Raw genomic sequence first — 18,027 nt, forward strand, 5'->3', positions numbered from 1 at the left:
GAGTTATGGTAAATAAAATATTGTTCTTTTACACCATTCCTTCATTTTTCTGACTGGCCTATTCGGGCACGTAGAGGGCGAGACTTAACAAATATTTAAATTTAAACTCAATTCCTACCAATCAGGCTAGACTATTACCCACATTGGATTCTCCTCGCAGTGCATCGAGAAGACCGTTCAGTTAAGTACAACGATCCTCCTCTGCAAGCTTGGTGGAGAGATCATGACAGAATCCTGCAGCAGGAATCTTGTAGAAGTACTCAGGAAAAATCAGAGATTGAGAATGTTAAATTTCTCCATTAATAACACACATGACAAAAAAATGGAACTACTGTGTGATGGGCTCAGTCATACAGAATGTAAAATAGAAACAATATGGTAAGTGATTTTTCCATCCTTTCAATTTGATCTCTGCAACCGTCTCTTGATATTTAACATTGTGGAAATATATTCAGTGAAAAGCAGCTCAAGCATAATTACATCCTGTTCAGTTAAGTACAACGGTCCTTCTCTGCAAGCTTGATATATCCACTGAAAAGCAGCTCAAGCATAATTATGTCCCCCTCAGTTGCTATAAAAAAAAGCTATATGCATTTTTCTACAGACTTTCTGGAGAGATCCTGATCGAATCCTGCAGCAGGCATCTTGCTGAAGTACTCAGGAAGAATCAGAGATTGAGAGAATTAACGCTGTACCTCAAGAACCCAGATGACAAAATAATGGAAGTGCTGTGTGATGGGCTCAAACAGCCAGAATGTACAATAGAGACGCTAAAGTAAGTGGCGGTTATTTTTCCATTCAGCCTGTTTTGCAGAACCATCCTTTGGCAATTAATACTCTGGAAATGTATTCAGGGAGAGGATTTGCCACGGTCTACGAGTCTACGAGTCTACGGAGTCTACGGAGAGGGGCGGCATACAAATCTAATAAATAATAATAATAATAATAATAATTTCCTTTAGTGCCTATAAAACATGTTCCATAGTTTTGTCCATGGATATTCTCAGTCATCCAGGTAATGGTTGTCCCTAAAGTGCTTCCCCCTCCCCACCCAAAATTTAACTGGACTTTGTTTTTTCTTTTGAATACATTTCGCTGTCATACATTCCTTTAATTCCTATGAGAATAAAATGCATGCCTATATTTTTCAACAGAAAATTGTTATTTTCCCTCCATTTTTGCACAGGCTTACTGAAGGGATCATCACCAAATCTGGCAGTAGGCATCTTGCAGAAGTAATCAGGAAAAAACAGAGATTGAAATTGTTATATTTGTACCTCAACAAGGAAGATAACGAAGCAGTGGAATTGCTGTGTGAGGGCCTCAAACATCCAGAGTGTACTGTAAAGACACTAGAGTAAGTGATGTTTTTCCCCTTTCAGTTTGATCTGCACAACTGTTCTTGGCCATTAATATTCTGGGAATATATCCAGGGGAGGCAGGTCAGTTGCCATTCAGAAAAAAATTCACTAAATTCTCACTGTTTTGAATCAGAGGCTGGAGGCCGATGAAGAGAATAACAGCTCTTTATTTAATAGTCAGCAACATTTAAAGTGACCAGCTCGCAGGCAGGTAGCAACTTAAGAAACAAGTGGCCAAAACCGCACCTTATATACATTGTTACTAGCACAAGGATTGGTGACAATGTTTCAAGACTTCGCGCTGGAGCTTCCTATTGGTTGAGCCCGGAGGCTCCTTATTGGTCGCCCTGCTCCACTCAGCGATCACCTTTATTCTAGTGACTTGCAAACATAACACCCCTCCCCCCATAGGTCGAAATGACTGTCAGTCATTTAGGTAGGTTACATAATCCTGTAACCTGATTGGTGGCTTGGTTGCTCGCCCAGACCTGCGCAGTTCAGTTTGTTGGGAGTTCTCCTCCTGGTCGGCTGGCTCCTGTGCAGCTCCGTCCAGGTAAAGGTTGCCTTGGCCTATGGATGTCGATGCAGCCATACCAACGCCAGCCGCCAGGGTTCCAGGGCAGCTGTCACTGGATGCTTGAATATGTTGCGGTGAGTAGAACGGTTGTTCTTGCTGGTTTCTTATGGTGTGATCTGTGGGGAGAATGTCATTGTTATTTGGGGGTAATTCTTTGGGATGTTGTTTTCTTATTTGGTCGACGTGTCTTCGCCAAATCCTCCCGTTGTGAAGGAGGATTGTATAGGATTTGGAACCGGTTCTATGTTCTATGGTCCCCTCCCTCCAGTGGAGGTTGGAGTCAAAGTCTTTGGCATATACTGGGTCACCTGTTTTAAACGTCCTTTCGGGCTCTCCTGTTGGTTTGTCTCTTTCTTTGGTGTATTCCGGGTGAAGTCTGTCCAGTTGGGAACGGAGTTTTCTTCCCATGAGGAGCTCCGCTGGACTTTTCTTGGTGCTGGCCGAAGGGGTAATGTGTTGGGCCATCAGGAACTCGTCCAGCTGCTGTTGCCAGTCTCCGGGTGTCGATCGGTGAAGGGCTTCTTTAGTGAACCTCACCATGCGTTCAGCCCGGCCATTAGTAGCTGTGAAATGGGGTGATGTTAATGCATGGCGGATCCCACGTTCAGCTAGGAAAACTTCCATTTGCCTGGATGTCAGTTGTGGGCCGTTGTCAGCGACCAGGACTTCAGGTAGTCCATGTGTTGCGAAAATTTTGCGGAGTGCCTTTATTGTAGCTGCCATTGTAGTTGAGGTCATTAGAACAACCTCCAACCATTTTGAGTAGGCGTCCACTATGATTAGGAACGATTGGCCCGCTAATGGGCCTGCAAAGTCTATATGAATGCGAGACCACGGTCCTTTTGGTGTTTCCCACTCTGTTGGCTTTTGAATAAAATGCAATGGGAGCATCGGTGCCGTCTGGAAATGTATGACTGAGAACAGCTCCTATATCGAAGGGGGAGGTGTCGCATCTTAAGGTTACAGGCATGGTAATATTATACTGTACAAGAACACTGTCTGATGATAGTAATTTTTTAATTGCTTGGAAGGCGTTGTGTTCGGTGGGTCCCCATGTCCAGACTGTGCCTTGTTTAAGTAGACGATGGAGAGGCTCCGCTGCCATGGCTTTCTGTTTGAGAAATATGGAATAAAAGTTTAGTAAGCCCAAAAATGATTGTAATTCAGCCTTGTTTGTCGGGACGGGCATTTTTTATTGCTAGTACTTTCTCTTCTGTTGGATGGATGCCTTCCTTGTCTATAGAGAACCCTAGAAATTCAACACTGGGGACTGCCCACGAGCATTTATCTGGTTTTATGCGGAGACCCGTTTCCTGGAATTTTGTTAGTGCTTGTTGGATTCTTTCCCATAATTGGGAAGCTGATGTTGCAGAGATCAGCATGTCATCGAAATATGACACCACCCCGGGGATTTTATTTAATAGGTGCTCCATTAGGCTTTGGAAGATGCCTGGGGTGATTGCAACTCTGAATTGTAATTGGGTGCATTTAAACGCCCCCCCGGTGCGTTACTATTGTTTGAATTTTCGCTGTTTCCTCTGAGACAGGTAATTGCTGGCATGCCTGGGCTAAATCGATTTTGGCAAAAATGGAGCCATTTCCTAATGTGTGCAATAGATGTTGCACCACTGGAATTGGGTAGGCATTGTGCTACAAAGCTCTGTTAATCGTTGCTTTGTAGTCAGCACATATTCAGACTGAGCCATCTGGTTTTAAAGGAAGGACAATTGGGGTCTCCCATTTAGCGTGATCAATCGGTACTAGGATTCCTTGGGCAATTAATTTGTCTAGTTGTTGGTCAACTTTTGGAAGCAGCGGTAAGGGTACCCTCTGGGGTTTGAGATGAATTGGGGCTACTGTGGGGTCAAGGTTAAATGAGATTGGGGTGCCCCTGTATGTGCCCAGTCCTGGTTTAAATACATCAGCAAATTCCCTCATTATATCCATCGGGGGTAAATTCGAGTTGGCAATGGAGTGAATTCCCGTAATGCCCATACCAAGCGGCTGGAACCAATCTAATCCCAACAAAGTATGTTTAGGCCCATCTACAACAATTAGTGGCAACATTCCCTTAAACCCCTCACAACATACAGGTACATTGATAGACTCCAACACAGGAATAGCATTTCCCTGGAAATCTGAAAGTCCGGAAGTCCAAGGAATTAATTGTTCCTTTTGGATGTGTGGCAAGTATAGGTGAAATTTATGCCACGGCATTATGGAATGATGGGATCCCCTATCAATTTCCATTTTGCAGGGTCAATTGTTAATCAAAAGTGATGTAAAAAGTTTCCCCTGCATTGGTGAAGAGTTATAGTTAATGGTGAATGGGGAATTACCTTTGCGGAATCCTGGGCGGAAACCGGTAGTCTGTTTGAAGTTCCCGCGGTTATAGGGAGCGTTGAAATTTCTGGACGCATTTGGTTGGTGCTGCCAGGGTTGGGCAAAATCCCCTGGTGAAGGTGCTCGGCAAACCTCGGCGATGTGCCCCTTTCTATGGCAATGACGGCAGAGAGCATCCTTGAATGGGCATCTGGATCGGGCATGTGAGCCGTTGCAACCGAAACATGGAGGAAAAGGTCACCTTGGGTTGTTGTATTGCGATGGGCGGTGAATCTGAAGACAGTAGTCCTCCTCTGTCGCTGGGTCAGGAGGTTGTGCAGCGGTGTCTTCGGTGGTTGTAGGGTTGTTTTCGGCTACCTTGTTTACTGTTGGTTCTGATCGCTTGAGTTCGGCGGCAGATGCGTCGGAGACTTCTGTGGCTTTGACAGCTTTTATGATGTCTTGTAAGGAGGCATCCTCGTCGATGAGGTATTTTTTCTGAAGATTCAAATTGCTCATACCGAAGATGAGACGGTTCATTAGCTGTTCTTCTGGGTCTTTGTATTTGCATTTTGCAAGTAAGCCCCGTAGTCGGGTGACAAAGTCATTGATTGACTCGCCTTCAGCCTGCTTCAACTGGGAGAATTTGTTTCGGCTGATGCGAGCAGGAGTCGTTGGCTGGAAGTGGTTCACGAGCTTTTCCTGTAGAGCTGTCCAGGAGATGTTCTCTATGGATTTTTCATCTGCGAGCGTAGTAGCTAGGTTGTAGATCGCTGGACTGCAGTAATGGAGGAATATAGCTTGTTTTCTGTTCTCTGATGCGTCGTCTAGGTTGTTTGCTTGGAGGAAGATTTGAAATTTGGACATATATGCTGTCCACGTATCCTCATCAGGGTTGAAGAAGGGCAATGCGTGCGGCATTACTGCAGCCATCTCTGGAATGCAAAGGCTCGAACACTTCGTCGCCACTGTTGAATTAGAGGCTGGAGGCCAATGAAGAAGATAACAGCTCTTTATTTAATAGTCAGGAACATTTAAAATGACCAGCTCGCAAGCAGGTAGCAACTTAAGAAACAAGCGGCCAAAACCGCACCTTATATACATTGTTACTAGCGCAGGGATTGGTGACAATGTTTCAAGACTTCGCGCTGGAGCTTCCTATTGGTTGATCCCGGAGGCTCCTTATTGGCCACTCCCAGACTTCCCATTTGTTGCGCTAGCAGGCTTCTTATTGGTCGCCCTGCTCCACTCAGCAATCACCTTTATTCTAGTGACTTGCAAACATAACACTAAGAATATATTCCAGACTTGTTTATCAGAGGATAATCATACTTTTTTCACATTTTTGTGTAGGCTTGCTGGAGAGATCCTGACAGAATCCTGCAGCAGGAATCTTGCTGAAGTACTCAGGAAAAAACAGAGTTTGAGAGAATTAACACTGTTCCTCAAGAACACAGATGACAAAATAATGGAAGTGCTGTGTGATGGGCTCAAACAACCAGAATGTACAATAGGGACGCTTAAGTAAGAGATAGTTATTTTTCCTTTCAGTTTGGTCTACGGAACCATCCTTTGGCAATTAATACTCGGGAAATGTATTCAGGGAGAGGATTTGCCACACATAATCATATTTCCTTTAGTGCCTATAAAACACATTCCATGATTTTGTCCATGTATACAGTGATCCCTCGATCATCGCGAGGGTTCCGTTCCAGGACCCCTCGCGATGATCGATTTTTCGCGAAGTAGCGGTGCGGAAGTAAAAACACCATCTGCGCATGCGCAGATGGTGTTTTTACTTCCACCGCCACCCGTCCTTCGCCCGCCATTGCCAGCTCCGCTTCCCAGCTGAGAAGCGGAGGGGGGGGTGTCCCGAAGAGTGCGCGTGCTTGCGGACACCCTAGCTCCGCTTCTCAGCTGGGAAGCAGAGCTGGGGTATCCCCGCGCTCGCGCGCGCCCTCCACCATTGCCAGCTCCGCTTCCCAGCTGAGAAGCGGAGCAGCTGCTACGAGGGGCATTTCACCTTCCCTCCCAGGCAAAAAGATGCCGGCATTCTGGGATGATGGGGCCGGACTTCTCAGGCGGAAGGCGTGCCCCTCTCCCCGGCATTTTTTTGCCTGGGAGGGAAGGTGAAATGCCCCTCGTAGCAGCTGCTCCGCTTCTCAGCTGGGAAGCGGAGCTGGCAATGGTGGACGGCGCGCGCGAGCGCGGGGATACCCCAACTCTGCTTCCCAGCTGAGAAGCGGAGCTAGGGTGTCCGCAAGCAGATGCAGAGATTTGCCTCCCACCCCTCGCCCGTGCCGCCGGCGCGTCATCTTCCCTCCCAGACAAAAAAGGCCGGCTTTCGGGGAGGAAGGGGCGTGCTCGGCTCTGCGTCTCTAGCCCGTTTCGGCCAAGCCTCCCTGGCCAAACAGCCAGGGAATCCGGGCCGGGCATGGCAGTGAGGGGCTGGAGATGCAGAGCCGAGCACGCCCCTTCCTCCCCGAAAGCTGGCCTTTTTGTCTGGGAGGGAAGATGACGCACCGGCAGCACGAGCGAGGGGTGGGAGGCAAATCTGCGTCTCTAGCCACTTTCGGCCGAGCCCCCCCGGCCAAGCAGCCAGGGAAGCCGAGCCGGGCGTGGAACATCGGCGCGGGAGGCAGGAGACAATCGGGCGACCGGAGCAGCAACACTGCCGCTGTCACCGCCACGCCCGGCCCGGATTCCCTGGCTGTTTGGCCAGGGAGGCTCGGCCGAAAGGGGCTGGAGACGCAGAGCCGAGCACGCCCCTTCCTCCCCGAAAGCCGGCCTTTTTGTCTGGGAGGGAAGATGACGCGCCGGCGGCACGGGCGAGGGGTGGGAGGCAAATCTCTGCGTCTCCAGCCGATGTTCCCTGCCACGCCCAGCTCGGCTTCCCTGGCTGCTTGGCTGGTGGGGCTCGGAGGAAAGGGGCTGGAGATGCAGATTTGCCTCCCACCCCTCGCCCGTGCCGCCGGCGCGTCATCTTCCCTCCCAGACAAAAAGGCCAGCTTTCGGGGAGGAAGGGGCGTGCTCGGCTCTGCGTCTCCAGCCCCTTTCGGCCGAGCCTCCCTGGCTGTTTGGCCGGGCCGGGCGTGGCGGTGAGGGGCTGGAGCCAAGCACGCCCCTTCCTCCCCGAAAGCTGGCCTTTTTGTCTGGGAGGGAAGATGACACGCCGGCAGCACGGGCGAGGGGTGGGAGGCAAATCTCTGCGTCTCCAGCCCCTTTTGCCCGAGCCTCCACTGCCAAGCAGCCAGGGAATTCGAGCCGGGCGTGGCAGGGAACATCGGCTGGAGACGCAGAGATTTGCCTCCCACCCCTCGCCCGTGCCGCCGGCGCGTCATCTTCCCTCCCAGACAAAAAGGCCAGCTTTCGGGGAGGAAGGGGCGTGCTCGGCTCTGCGTCTCCAGCCCCTTTCGGCCAAGCCTCCCTGGCTGTTTGGCCGGGCCGGGCGTGGCGGTGAGGGGCTGGAGCCGAGCACGCCCCTTCCTCCCCGAAAGCTGGCCTTTTTGTCTGGGAGGGAAGATGACGCGCCGGCAGCACGGGCGAGGGGTGGGAGGCAAATCTCTGCGTCTCCAGCCCCTTTTGCCCGAGCCTCCACTGCCAAGCAGCCAGGGAATTCGAGCCGGGCGTGGCAGGGAACATCGGCTGGAGACGCAGAGATTTGCCTCCCACCCCTCGCCCGTGCCGCCGGCGCGTCATCTTCCCTCCCAGACAAAAAGGCCAGCTTTCGGGGAGGAAGGGGCGTGCTCGGCTCTGCGTCTCCAGCCCCTTTCGGCCAAGCCTCCCTGGCTGTTTGGCCGGGCCAGGCGTGGCGGTGAGGGGCTGGAGCCGAGCACGCCCCTTCCTCCCCGAAAGCTGGCCTTTTTGTCTGGGAGGGAAGATGACGCGCCGGCAGCACGGGCGAGGGGTGGGAGGCAAATCTCTGCGTCTCCAGCCCCTTTCGGCCGAGCCTCCACTGCCAAGCAGCCCGGGAATTCGAGCCGGGCGTGGCGGCGACGGCGGCGGCGCTGCTACTCCGGTCACCCAGTCCTCTCCTGCCTCCCGCACCAATGTTCCCCGCTGCGTCAGGCGCTGCCAGCCCCGAGGGACATTTCACGAGGGGCATTTCACCTTCCCTCCAAGGCAAAAACATGCCGGGGAGAGGGGCACGCCTTCCGCCTGGGAAGTCCGGCCCCATCATCCCAGAATGCCGGCACCTTTTTGCCTTGGAGGGAAAGTGAAACGCCACTCGTAGCAGCTGCTACGAGGGGCATTTCACCTTCCCTCTCAGGCAAAAAGTTGCCGGGGAGAGGGGCACGCCTTCCGCCTGGGAAGTCCGGCCCCATCATCCCAGAATGCCGGAATCTTTTTGCCTTAGAGGGAAAGTGAAACGCCACTCGTAGCAGCTGCTACGAGGGGCATTTCACCTTCCCTCTCAGGCAAAAAGTTGCCGGGGAGAGGGGCACGCCTTCTGCCTGGGAAGTCCAGCCCCATCATCCCAGAATGCCGGAATCTTTTTGCCTTAGAGGGAAAGTGAAATGCCACTCGTAGCAGCTGCTACGAGGGGCATTTCACCTTCCCTCTCAGGCAAAAAGTTGCCAGGGAGAGGGGCACGCCTTCCGCCTGGGAAGTCCGGCCCCATCATCCCAGAATGCCGGAATCTTTTTGCCTTAGAGGGAAAGTGAAACGCCACTCGTAGCAGCTGCTACGAGGGGCATTTCACCTTCCCTCTCAGGCAAAAAGTTGCCGGGGAGAGGGGCACACCTTCCGCCTGGGAAGTCCGGCCCCGTCATCCCAGAATGCCGGAATCTTTTTGCCTTAGAGGGAAAGTGAAACGCCACTCGTAGCAGCTGCTACGAGGGGCATTTCACCTTCCCTCTCAGGCAAAAAGTTGCCGGGGAGAGGGGCACGCCTTCCGCCTGGGAAGTCTGGCCCCATCATCCCAGAATGCCGGAATCTTTTTGCCTTAGAGGGAAAGTGAAACGCCACTCGTAGCAGCTGCTACGAGGGGCATTTCACCTTCCCTCTCAGGCAAAAAGTTGCCGGGGAGAGGGGCAGGCGAAGGAGGCGGGGAAACGAGGCGGGTGAACGGGGCGAGCGAACGAGGCGGGGGAACGAGGCGGGGGAACGAAGCGGGTGAACGGGGCGGGCGAACGAGGCGGGTGAACGAGGCGAGCGAACGAGGCGGGGAAACGAAGAGGGTGAACGGGGCGAGCGAACGAGGCGGGGGAACCAGGCGGGGGAACGAAGCGGGTGAACGGGGCGGGCGAACGAGGCGGGTGAATGAGGCGGGGGAACGAGGCGGGGGAACGGGGCGAGCGAACGAGGCGGGTGAACGAGGCGGGTGAACGGGGCGAGCGAACGAGGCGGGGGAACGAGGCGGGGGAACGGGGCGAGCAAACGGGGCGAGCGAATGAGGCGGGTGAACGAGGCGAGCGAACGAGGCGGGGAAACGAGGCGGGTGAACGAGGTGGGTGAACGAGGTGGGTGAACGGGGCGGGCGAACGAGGCGGGGGAACGAGGCGAGCGAACAAGGCGGGTGAACGAGGTGGGTGAACGGAGCGAGCGAACGAGGCGGGGGAACGAGGGGAGCGGCGGGCGAACGAGGGGAGCGGCGGGCGTACGAGGCGAGCGTCGGGCGAACGAGGCGAGCGGCGGGCGAACGGGGCAAGCGGCGGGCGAACGGGGCAAGCGGCAAACGGCGGGCGGGCATCAGCGGGATCCGAGGCGGCGGGGAAGACCCAGGGAAGGTTCCTTCAGCCGCCTAGCAGCTGATCTGCTCGGCAGCGCAGCACCAGCGAGGAGCCGAAGATCTTCGGCTCCTCGCTGCTGCTGCGCTGCCGAGCAGATCAGCTGCTAGGCGGCCACTCGAGAGCAAGTGGGGGAGAGAAAGAGAGAGAAGGAAAGAGAGATGAGAGAGGGAGGAAGAGAGTGTGAGAGAGGAAGAAGCCACATAGAGAAAGAGAGAGAGAAAGAAAGATGAGAAAGGAAGGAAGAGAGTGACCTCATCGGGTGGGAAAAATTGCGATATAGCGTTAGCGAAGATCGAGATGGTCACAATTGCTGAAAAATCGCGATATAGCGTTTCGCGAAGATCGAGATCGCGAAACTCGAGGGATCACTGTATTCTCAGTCATCCAGGTTATAGTTGCCCCAAAAGTGCTTCCCCCTCCCCTCCCAAAATGCAACTGGACTTTGTTTTTTCCCTTGAATACATTTCACTGCCATATATTCCTTAATTCCTAAGGTAATAAATTGCATGCTTGTATTTTCACGCACCACTGTTTTTGACCATTAAAATTCTGGGAATATATCTGGGAGAGGCAGTTTCAGTTGCCATTCAGGAAAACATTTACTTCCATTCTCTCTAAAATATATTCCTGGCTTGTTTGTCAGAAGATAATACTTTTTTCAAACGTTTGTGCAGGCTTGCTGGAGAGATCCTGACAGAATCTTGCAGCAGGAATCTTGCAGAAGTACTCAGGAAAAACCAGAGTTTGAGAGAATTAACGTTGTTGCTCAATAATCTAGATGACAAAATAATGGAATTGCTGTGTGATGGGCTCAAAAACCCAGAATGTACAATAGAGACACTAAAGTAAGTGGCAGTTATTTTTCCTTTCAGTTTGGTCTGTGGAATCATCCTTGTGCAATTAGTACTCAGGAAATGTATTCAGGGAGAGGATTTGCCACACATAATCACATTTCCTTTAGTGCCTATGAAACACATTCCATGGTTTTGTCCATGCATATTCTCAGTCATCTAGGTTATAGTTGCCCCAAAAGTGCTTCCCCCTCCCCTCCCAAAATGCAACTGGACTTTGTTTTTTCCCTTGAATACATTTCACTGCCATATATTCCTTTAATTCCTAAGGTAATAAATTGCATGCTTGTATTTTCACGCACCACTGTTTTTGACCATTAATATTCTGGGAATATATCTGGGAGAGGCAGTTTCAGTTGCCATTCAGAAAAACATTTACTTCCATTCTCTCTAAAATTTATTCCAGGCTTGTTTGTCAGAAGATAATACTTTTTTCAAACGTTTGTGCAGGCTTGCTGGAGAGATCCTGACAGAATCTTGCAGCAGGAATCTTGCAGAAGTACTCAGGAAAAACCAGCGTTTGAGACAATTAACGCTGTTCCTCAATAACCTAGATGACAAAATAATGGAAGTGCTGTGTGATGGGCTCAAAAAACCAGAATGTACAATAGAGACACTAAAGTAAGTGGCAGTTATTTTTCCTTTCAGTTTGGTCTGTGGAATCATCCTTGGGCAATTAATACTCGGGAAATGTATTCAGGGAGAGGATTTGCCACACATAATCACATTTCCTTTAGTGCCTATGAAACACATTCCATGGTTTTGTCCATGTATATTCTCAGTCATCTAGGTCAGTGATTTTCAACCTTTTTTGAGCCGCGGCACATTTTTTACATTTACAAAACCATGGGGCAGATTGGGGGGGGGAGTCTTCGGAGAGGGGCGGCATACAAATCCAAATAATAAATAAATAAATAAATAAATAAATAAAAAAAGTTTGGACAAAAAATTATCTCTTCCTTTCGCTCTATTTCTCCCTCCCTCTTTCTCTCCCTTCCTCTTTTTTTTTCTCTCTCTCTCTCCATCCCTCTTTCTTTCTCCCTTGTTTCCTCTTTTTTGCTCTATTTCTCTCTCCCTCCATACCTCCCTCTATGTCTTTCTCTCTCCCACCTTCCCTCCCTCCCTCTCTTTCTCTCTCTCTCTCTTGCTTTCTTTCTTGCTCTCTTGCTCCCTCTTGCTTTCTTTCTCTCTTATTCTCTTTCTCTCTCTCTTGCTTGCTTTCTCTGTCTTTCTTTCTCTTGTTTTCTTTCTCTCTCTCTTGCTTGCTTTCTCTCTCTCTTTCTCTTTCTCTTTCTTTCTTTCTGTCTTGTTTTCTTTCTCTCTCTGAGCTTCGCGGCACACCTGACAATGTCTCGCGGCACACTAGTGTGCCACGGCACACTGGTTGAAAAACACTGATCTAGGTTATGGTTGCCCCAAAAGTGCTTCCCCCTCCCCTCCCAAAATGGAACTGGACTTTGTTTTTTCCCTTGAATACATTTCACTGCCATATATTCCTTTAATTCCTAAGGTAATAAATTGCATGCTTGTATTTGCATGCTTGCATAGATCATTGTTATTTTTCTTAGATTATCAATTGTATACTTCTATTTGCATGCTTGTATAGATGATTGTTATTTTTCCTCCGTTTCTGCACAGGCTTACTGAAGGGGTCATCACCAAATCTGGCAGTAGGCATCTTGCAGAAGTGATCAGGAAAAAACAGAGATTGAAAACGTTATACTTGAAGGTCAACAATGACGATAACGAAGCAATGGAAGTACTGTGTGAGGGCCTCAAACATCCAGAGTGTACTGTAAAGACACTAGAGTAAGTGATGTTTTTGCATTTTCACCACTGCACCACTGTTTTTGACCATTAATATTCTGGGAATACAGTATATCTGGGAGAGGCAGTTTCAGTTGCCATTCAGGAAAACATTTACTTCCATTCTCTCTAAAATATATTCCAGGCTTGTTTGTCAGAAGATAATACTTTTTTCAAACGTTTGTGCAGGCTTGCTGGAGAGATCCTGACAGAATCTTGCAGCAGGAATCTTGCAGAAGTACTCAGGAAAAACCAGCGTTTGACAGAATTAACGCTGTTCCTCAATAACCTAGATGACAAAATAATGGAAGTGCTGTGTGATGGGCTCAAAAACCCAGAATGTACAATAGAGACACTAAAGTAAGTGGCAGTTATTTTACCTTTCAGTTTGGCCTGTGGAATCAACCTTGGGCAATTAATACTCAGGAAATGTATTCAGGGAGAGGATTTGCCACACATAATCACATTTCCTTTAGTGCCTATGAAACATATTCCATGGTTTTGTCCATGTTCTCAGTCATCTAGGTTATGGTTGCCCCAAAAGTGCTTCCCCCTCCCATCCCAAAATGCAATTGGACTTTGTTTTTTCCCTTGAATACATTTCACTGCCATATATTCCTTTAATTCCTAAGGTAATGAATTGTATACTTGTATTTGCATGCTTGTATAGATGATTGTTATTTTTCCTCCTTTTCTGCACAGGCTTACTGAAAAGGTCATCACCAAATCTGGCAGTAGGCATCTTGCAGAAGTAATCAGGAAAAAACAGAGATTGAAAACGTTATACTTGAAGGTCAACAATGATGATAACGAAGCAATGGAAGTGCTGTGTGAAGGCCTCAAACATCCAGAGTGTACTGTACAGACACTACAGTAAGTGATGTTTTTGCTCTTTCACCACTGCACCACTGTTTTTGACCATTAATATTCTGGGAATATATCTGGGAGAGGCAGTTTCAGTTGCCATTCAGGAAAACATTTACTTCCATTCTCTCTAAAATATATTCCAGGCTTGTTTGTCAGAAGATAATACTTTTTTCAAACGTTTGTGCAGGCTTGCTGGAGAGATCCTGACAGAATCTTGCAGCAGGAATCTTGCAGAAGTACTCAGGAAAAACCAGCGTTTGAGAGAATTAACGCTGTTCCTCAATAACCTAGATGACAAAATAATGGAAGTGCTGTGTGATGGGCTCAAAAAACCAGAATGTACAATAGAGACACTAAAGTAAGTGGCAGTTATTTTTCCTTTCAGTTTGGCCTGTGGAATCAACCTTGGGCAATTAATACTCAGGAAATGTATTCAGGGAGAGGATTTGCCACACATAATCACATTTCCTTTAGTGCCTATGAAACATATTCCATGGTTTTGTCCATGTATATTCTCAGTCATCTAGGTTATGGTTGCCCCAAAAGTGCTTCCCCCTCCCCTCCCAAAATGCAATTGGACTTTGTTTTTTCCCTTGAATACATTTCACTGCCATATATTCCTTTAATTCCTAAGGTAATGAATTGCATGCTTGTATTTGCATGCTTGCATAGATCATTGTTATTTTTCCTCCTTTTCTGCACAGCCTTACTGAAGGGGTCATCACCAAATCTGGCAGTAGGCATCTTGCAGAAGTGATCAGGAAAAAACAGAGATTGAAAACGTTATACTTGAAGGTCAACAATGACGATAACGAAGCAATGGAAGTGCTGTGTGAGGGCCTCAAACATCCAGAGTGTACTGTAAAGACACTAGAGTAAGTGATGTTTTTGCACTTTCACCACTGCACCACTGTTGTTGACCATTAATATTCTGGGAATACAGTGATCCCTCGATTATCGCGAGGGTTCCGTTCCAAGACCTCTCGCGATAATCGATTTTTCGCGATGTAAGGTTGCGGAAGTAAAAACACCATCTGCGCATGGCGCATGCGCAGATGGTGGAGTTTGCGTGGGCGGCGGGGAAACCCCGATCTTTATCTGCTCGCTGCTGCTGCGGCCGCCCAGCAGCTGATCTGGTCGGCAGCGCAGCAGCAGCGAGCAGACGAAGATCGGGTTTCCCCGCCGCCCACGCAAAGGGGAAACCCCAATTCGGCTCCTCGCTGCTGCCGCGCTGCCGACCAGATCAGCTGCTGGGCGGCCGAAGGAACCTTCCCTGGGTCTTCCCCGCCGCCCACGCAAAGGGGAAGACCCAGGGAAGGTTCCTTCGGCCGCCCAGCAGCTGATCTGGATGGCAGCGCGGCAGCAGCTAGGAGCCGAATCGGGGTTTCCCCTTTGCGTGGGCGGCGGGGAAACCCGTTCTTCATCTGCTCGCTGCTGCTGCGCTGCCGATCAGATCAGCTGCTGGGCGGCCGCAGCAGCAGCGAGCATACAAAGATCGGGGTTTCCCCGCTGCCCACGCAAAGGGGAAACCCCGGCTCCTCGCGGATGCCCCCGCTCGCCTGCCCGCCGCCCGCCAGCAAGAGGGGGAGAGATAGAGAAAGAGAGAGAAGGAAAGAAAGAGATGAGAGAGGGAGGAAGAGAGTGTGAGAGAGGAAGAAGCAAGATAGAGAATGAGAGAGAGAAAGAAAGATGAGAAAGGAAGAGAGTGACATCATCGGGTGGGAAAATCGCGATATAGCGTTTCGCAATAATCGAGATTGCGAAACTCGAGAGATCACTGTATATCTGGGAGAGGCAGTTTCAGTTGCCATTCAGGAAAACATTTACTTCCATTCTCTCTAAAATATATTCCAGGCTTGTTTGTCAGAAGATAATACTTTTTTCAAACGTTTGTGCAGGCTTGCTGGAGAGATCCTGACAGAATCTTGCAGCAGGAATCTTGCAGAAGTACTCAGGAAAAACCAGCGTTTGAGAGAATTAACGTTGTTGCTCAATAACCTAGATGACAAAATAATGGAAGTGCTGTGTGATGGGCTCAAAAAACCAGAATGTACAATAGAGACACTAAAGTAAGTGGCAGTTATTTTTCCTTTCAGTTTGGTCTGTGGAATCAACCTTGGGCAATTAATACTCAGGAAATGTATTCAGGGAGAGGATTTGCCACACATAATCACATTTCCTTTAGTGCCTATGAAACACATTCCATGGTTTTGTCCATGTATATTCTCAGTCATCTAGGTTATGGTTGCCCCAAAAGTGCTTCCCCCTCCCCTCCCAAAATGCAACTGGACTTTGTTTTTTCCCTTGAATACATTTCACTGCCATATATTCCTTAATTCCTAAGGTAATAAATTGCATGCTTGTATTTTCACGCACCACTGTTTTTGACCATTAATATTCTGGGAATATATCTGGGAGAGGCAGTTTCAGTTGCCATTCAGAAAAACATTTACTTCCATTCTCTCTAAAATGAAAGGCCGGGCAAAATAATGCCTGGCCGAAAGTTGCCAATGGCGGGAACCAACTCGGCTCCCCCATCAGCTGGGGGGCGTTCCTCGCGATAGCGCGGGAACGCCCCAGAGCAATCAGCGGCCGCTCGGGCATTCTGGGAAAGCCGAGGGGCGGGGTGTGTGCCCTTTATCAGGGCTTGCTTGTCCCCCCCCCGGCTTCTCTTGCCCTCGAGCTTGCCACAGAACGGATTGCCCACAGGACAGCTACGAGCTTCGGAGATTCACCTTTTTCCCGTCTCGGTTTGCTTTCTTGGGGAAAGGGGGTGGTCGGATGGCTGTAGCAATGGGGCGCGTAAGGGCTTTACCGGGTTGCCTGGGGGCTTCACGGTTTCGGGGCCTGGGGTCCAATCTCGGGCGCTGCCCAGGTAGATTAACAATGGCTCTGACAGCCCAGCTGGCAGCTTGCCCGGAGCGTTTTGGTGCCAAGCATCCAAGGCGGGCACTGTAGAGAGAGCGGCTGCAGTGGGGAGGCCTTTTCCCCGCTTCCCCCACGTGTTTAGTGTTTCGCCGCGGAATCCAGGGGCCTCGAATGGGCCACGCGCAGGGCAGCGCCTGCAGTGATCCACGTGGCGAGCCTTTCACCCCCCCCCCCCCGTTTGTTTCCTGCACAGCAAGAGCCTAGGTTTGGATGCGCCTAGCTTTGCTTTCGTGGAGGGGGGGAGGGGGGAGGCGGTAGGTAGAATAATGCCTTGATCAAGGTCCCTGACGGCCCGGCTGGCGAGTCGCCGGAGCGTTTCGAGGCCGGGCAACCAAGGCGTGTGCTGGGGAGTGAGCGGCAGTAGCGAGGAGGCCTTTTTCCCTCCCCCCCCACGTACTGTAGTTTGTGTTTCTCCGCTGGATTCAGCGGTCTCGAGCGGGCCGCGTGCACGGCGGCACTGGGGGGGGGTGTGCCGCGTGGTGAGACCTCACCCCCCCCGTTCTAGCTTTGCTTTCACGGGGGAGGGGGGTAAGTCTGCCTTAAGCATGCCAAGAAGAAATTAAATTGATTAATATTAATGGATTTCATGCACCAAAAGAGGACTAATTTCCCCCCCCCCCCTAAGACTTGATACAAATGTGATATTACAAAAGTCTATATTAAAAAAGAGCACAGTAAACTATTGGAAAATATAAACCAAAATAAAAATTAGGATACAGATTATGAGAATTGAACACAGAAATGAAACATATATTCCTTTTAAATACATATGCTGTGAATTCAAACTGATCTTGGGCTATAAACAAAATGGGATATTTGATTCCTACCATTGTATATGTACGTTATGTAATGTTTGAACCGAGAATTTCCCAACATTGATTTCAACAGTTCCCACATGCAAGTTAATCAGGAATTGGGAAGCTTTGGGTACTGAGGAGCAGAAAGAGCCTTTTCTGAGTTGTTTTCTTCTCCCACAGCCACTGTTTATAAACCAGAATAATTTTCATGATGCAGGAATAATAAATAATTTATTTTATTTTTACAAATGATTATTTAATTCAACTTAGATGTCCATTTACTAATTCATTCTGTTCAGGTTTGTTTCTTCAATTTGGCAGAACTAGAGACATGATACTGGTATATAGTGATCAATTATTTCCATTTGAACTATATTACAGTTCTTATCCCAGTGTTATTTAATTGATGACATAACATTCGTTTTTAAACAGTTCTTGGTTGCCAAAATACTACAAATTAAAACAAACAAGCAAACAAAACCTGATGGGAATTGTGTTAAGGGCAGGAGAAGAATCAGAGCAATATTTCTCCTCCTCCTTTAAATAATTAAATACACAAATAAATAGATTTTATATATGTATGTGTGTGTGTATGTGTATGTATATATGTATATATATGCGTGTGTATATGTGTATATATGGGTGTAGGTGTGTTTATATATATATACTGTATATATATATATATATATATATATATATATATATATATATATATATATATATATATTAAAAGGTGGATAACATTTTGATAAAATCAGAGTTTAGACCTATCAGAAATAGACAAAT

The 18,027-nt window shown here is 48.9% G+C and overlaps 1 protein-coding gene across 1 annotated transcript in view; it reads left to right on the forward strand.

Moving 5' to 3' along the window:
- Positions 1-18,027, forward strand: part of LOC139155495 (NACHT, LRR and PYD domains-containing protein 12-like) — a 93,560-nt gene that overhangs the window by 53,054 nt on the left and 22,479 nt on the right. The window contains exons 6-16 of the mRNA XM_070730643.1: positions 605-775; positions 1,187-1,357; positions 5,614-5,784; positions 10,667-10,837; positions 11,294-11,464; positions 12,482-12,652; positions 12,839-13,009; positions 13,352-13,522; positions 13,704-13,874; positions 14,221-14,391; positions 15,415-15,585. Coding sequence (XP_070586744.1) covers positions 605-775; positions 1,187-1,357; positions 5,614-5,784; positions 10,667-10,837; positions 11,294-11,464; positions 12,482-12,652; positions 12,839-13,009; positions 13,352-13,522; positions 13,704-13,874; positions 14,221-14,391; positions 15,415-15,585 — 1,881 coding nt within the window. The remainder of the gene's footprint in view (positions 1-604; positions 776-1,186; positions 1,358-5,613; positions 5,785-10,666; positions 10,838-11,293; positions 11,465-12,481; positions 12,653-12,838; positions 13,010-13,351; positions 13,523-13,703; positions 13,875-14,220; positions 14,392-15,414; positions 15,586-18,027) is intronic.

Source organism: Erythrolamprus reginae, unplaced genomic scaffold (genome assembly GCF_031021105.1).
Source record: "Erythrolamprus reginae isolate rEryReg1 unplaced genomic scaffold, rEryReg1.hap1 H_23, whole genome shotgun sequence".
Lineage (NCBI taxonomy): Eukaryota > Metazoa > Chordata > Lepidosauria > Squamata > Dipsadidae > Erythrolamprus > Erythrolamprus reginae.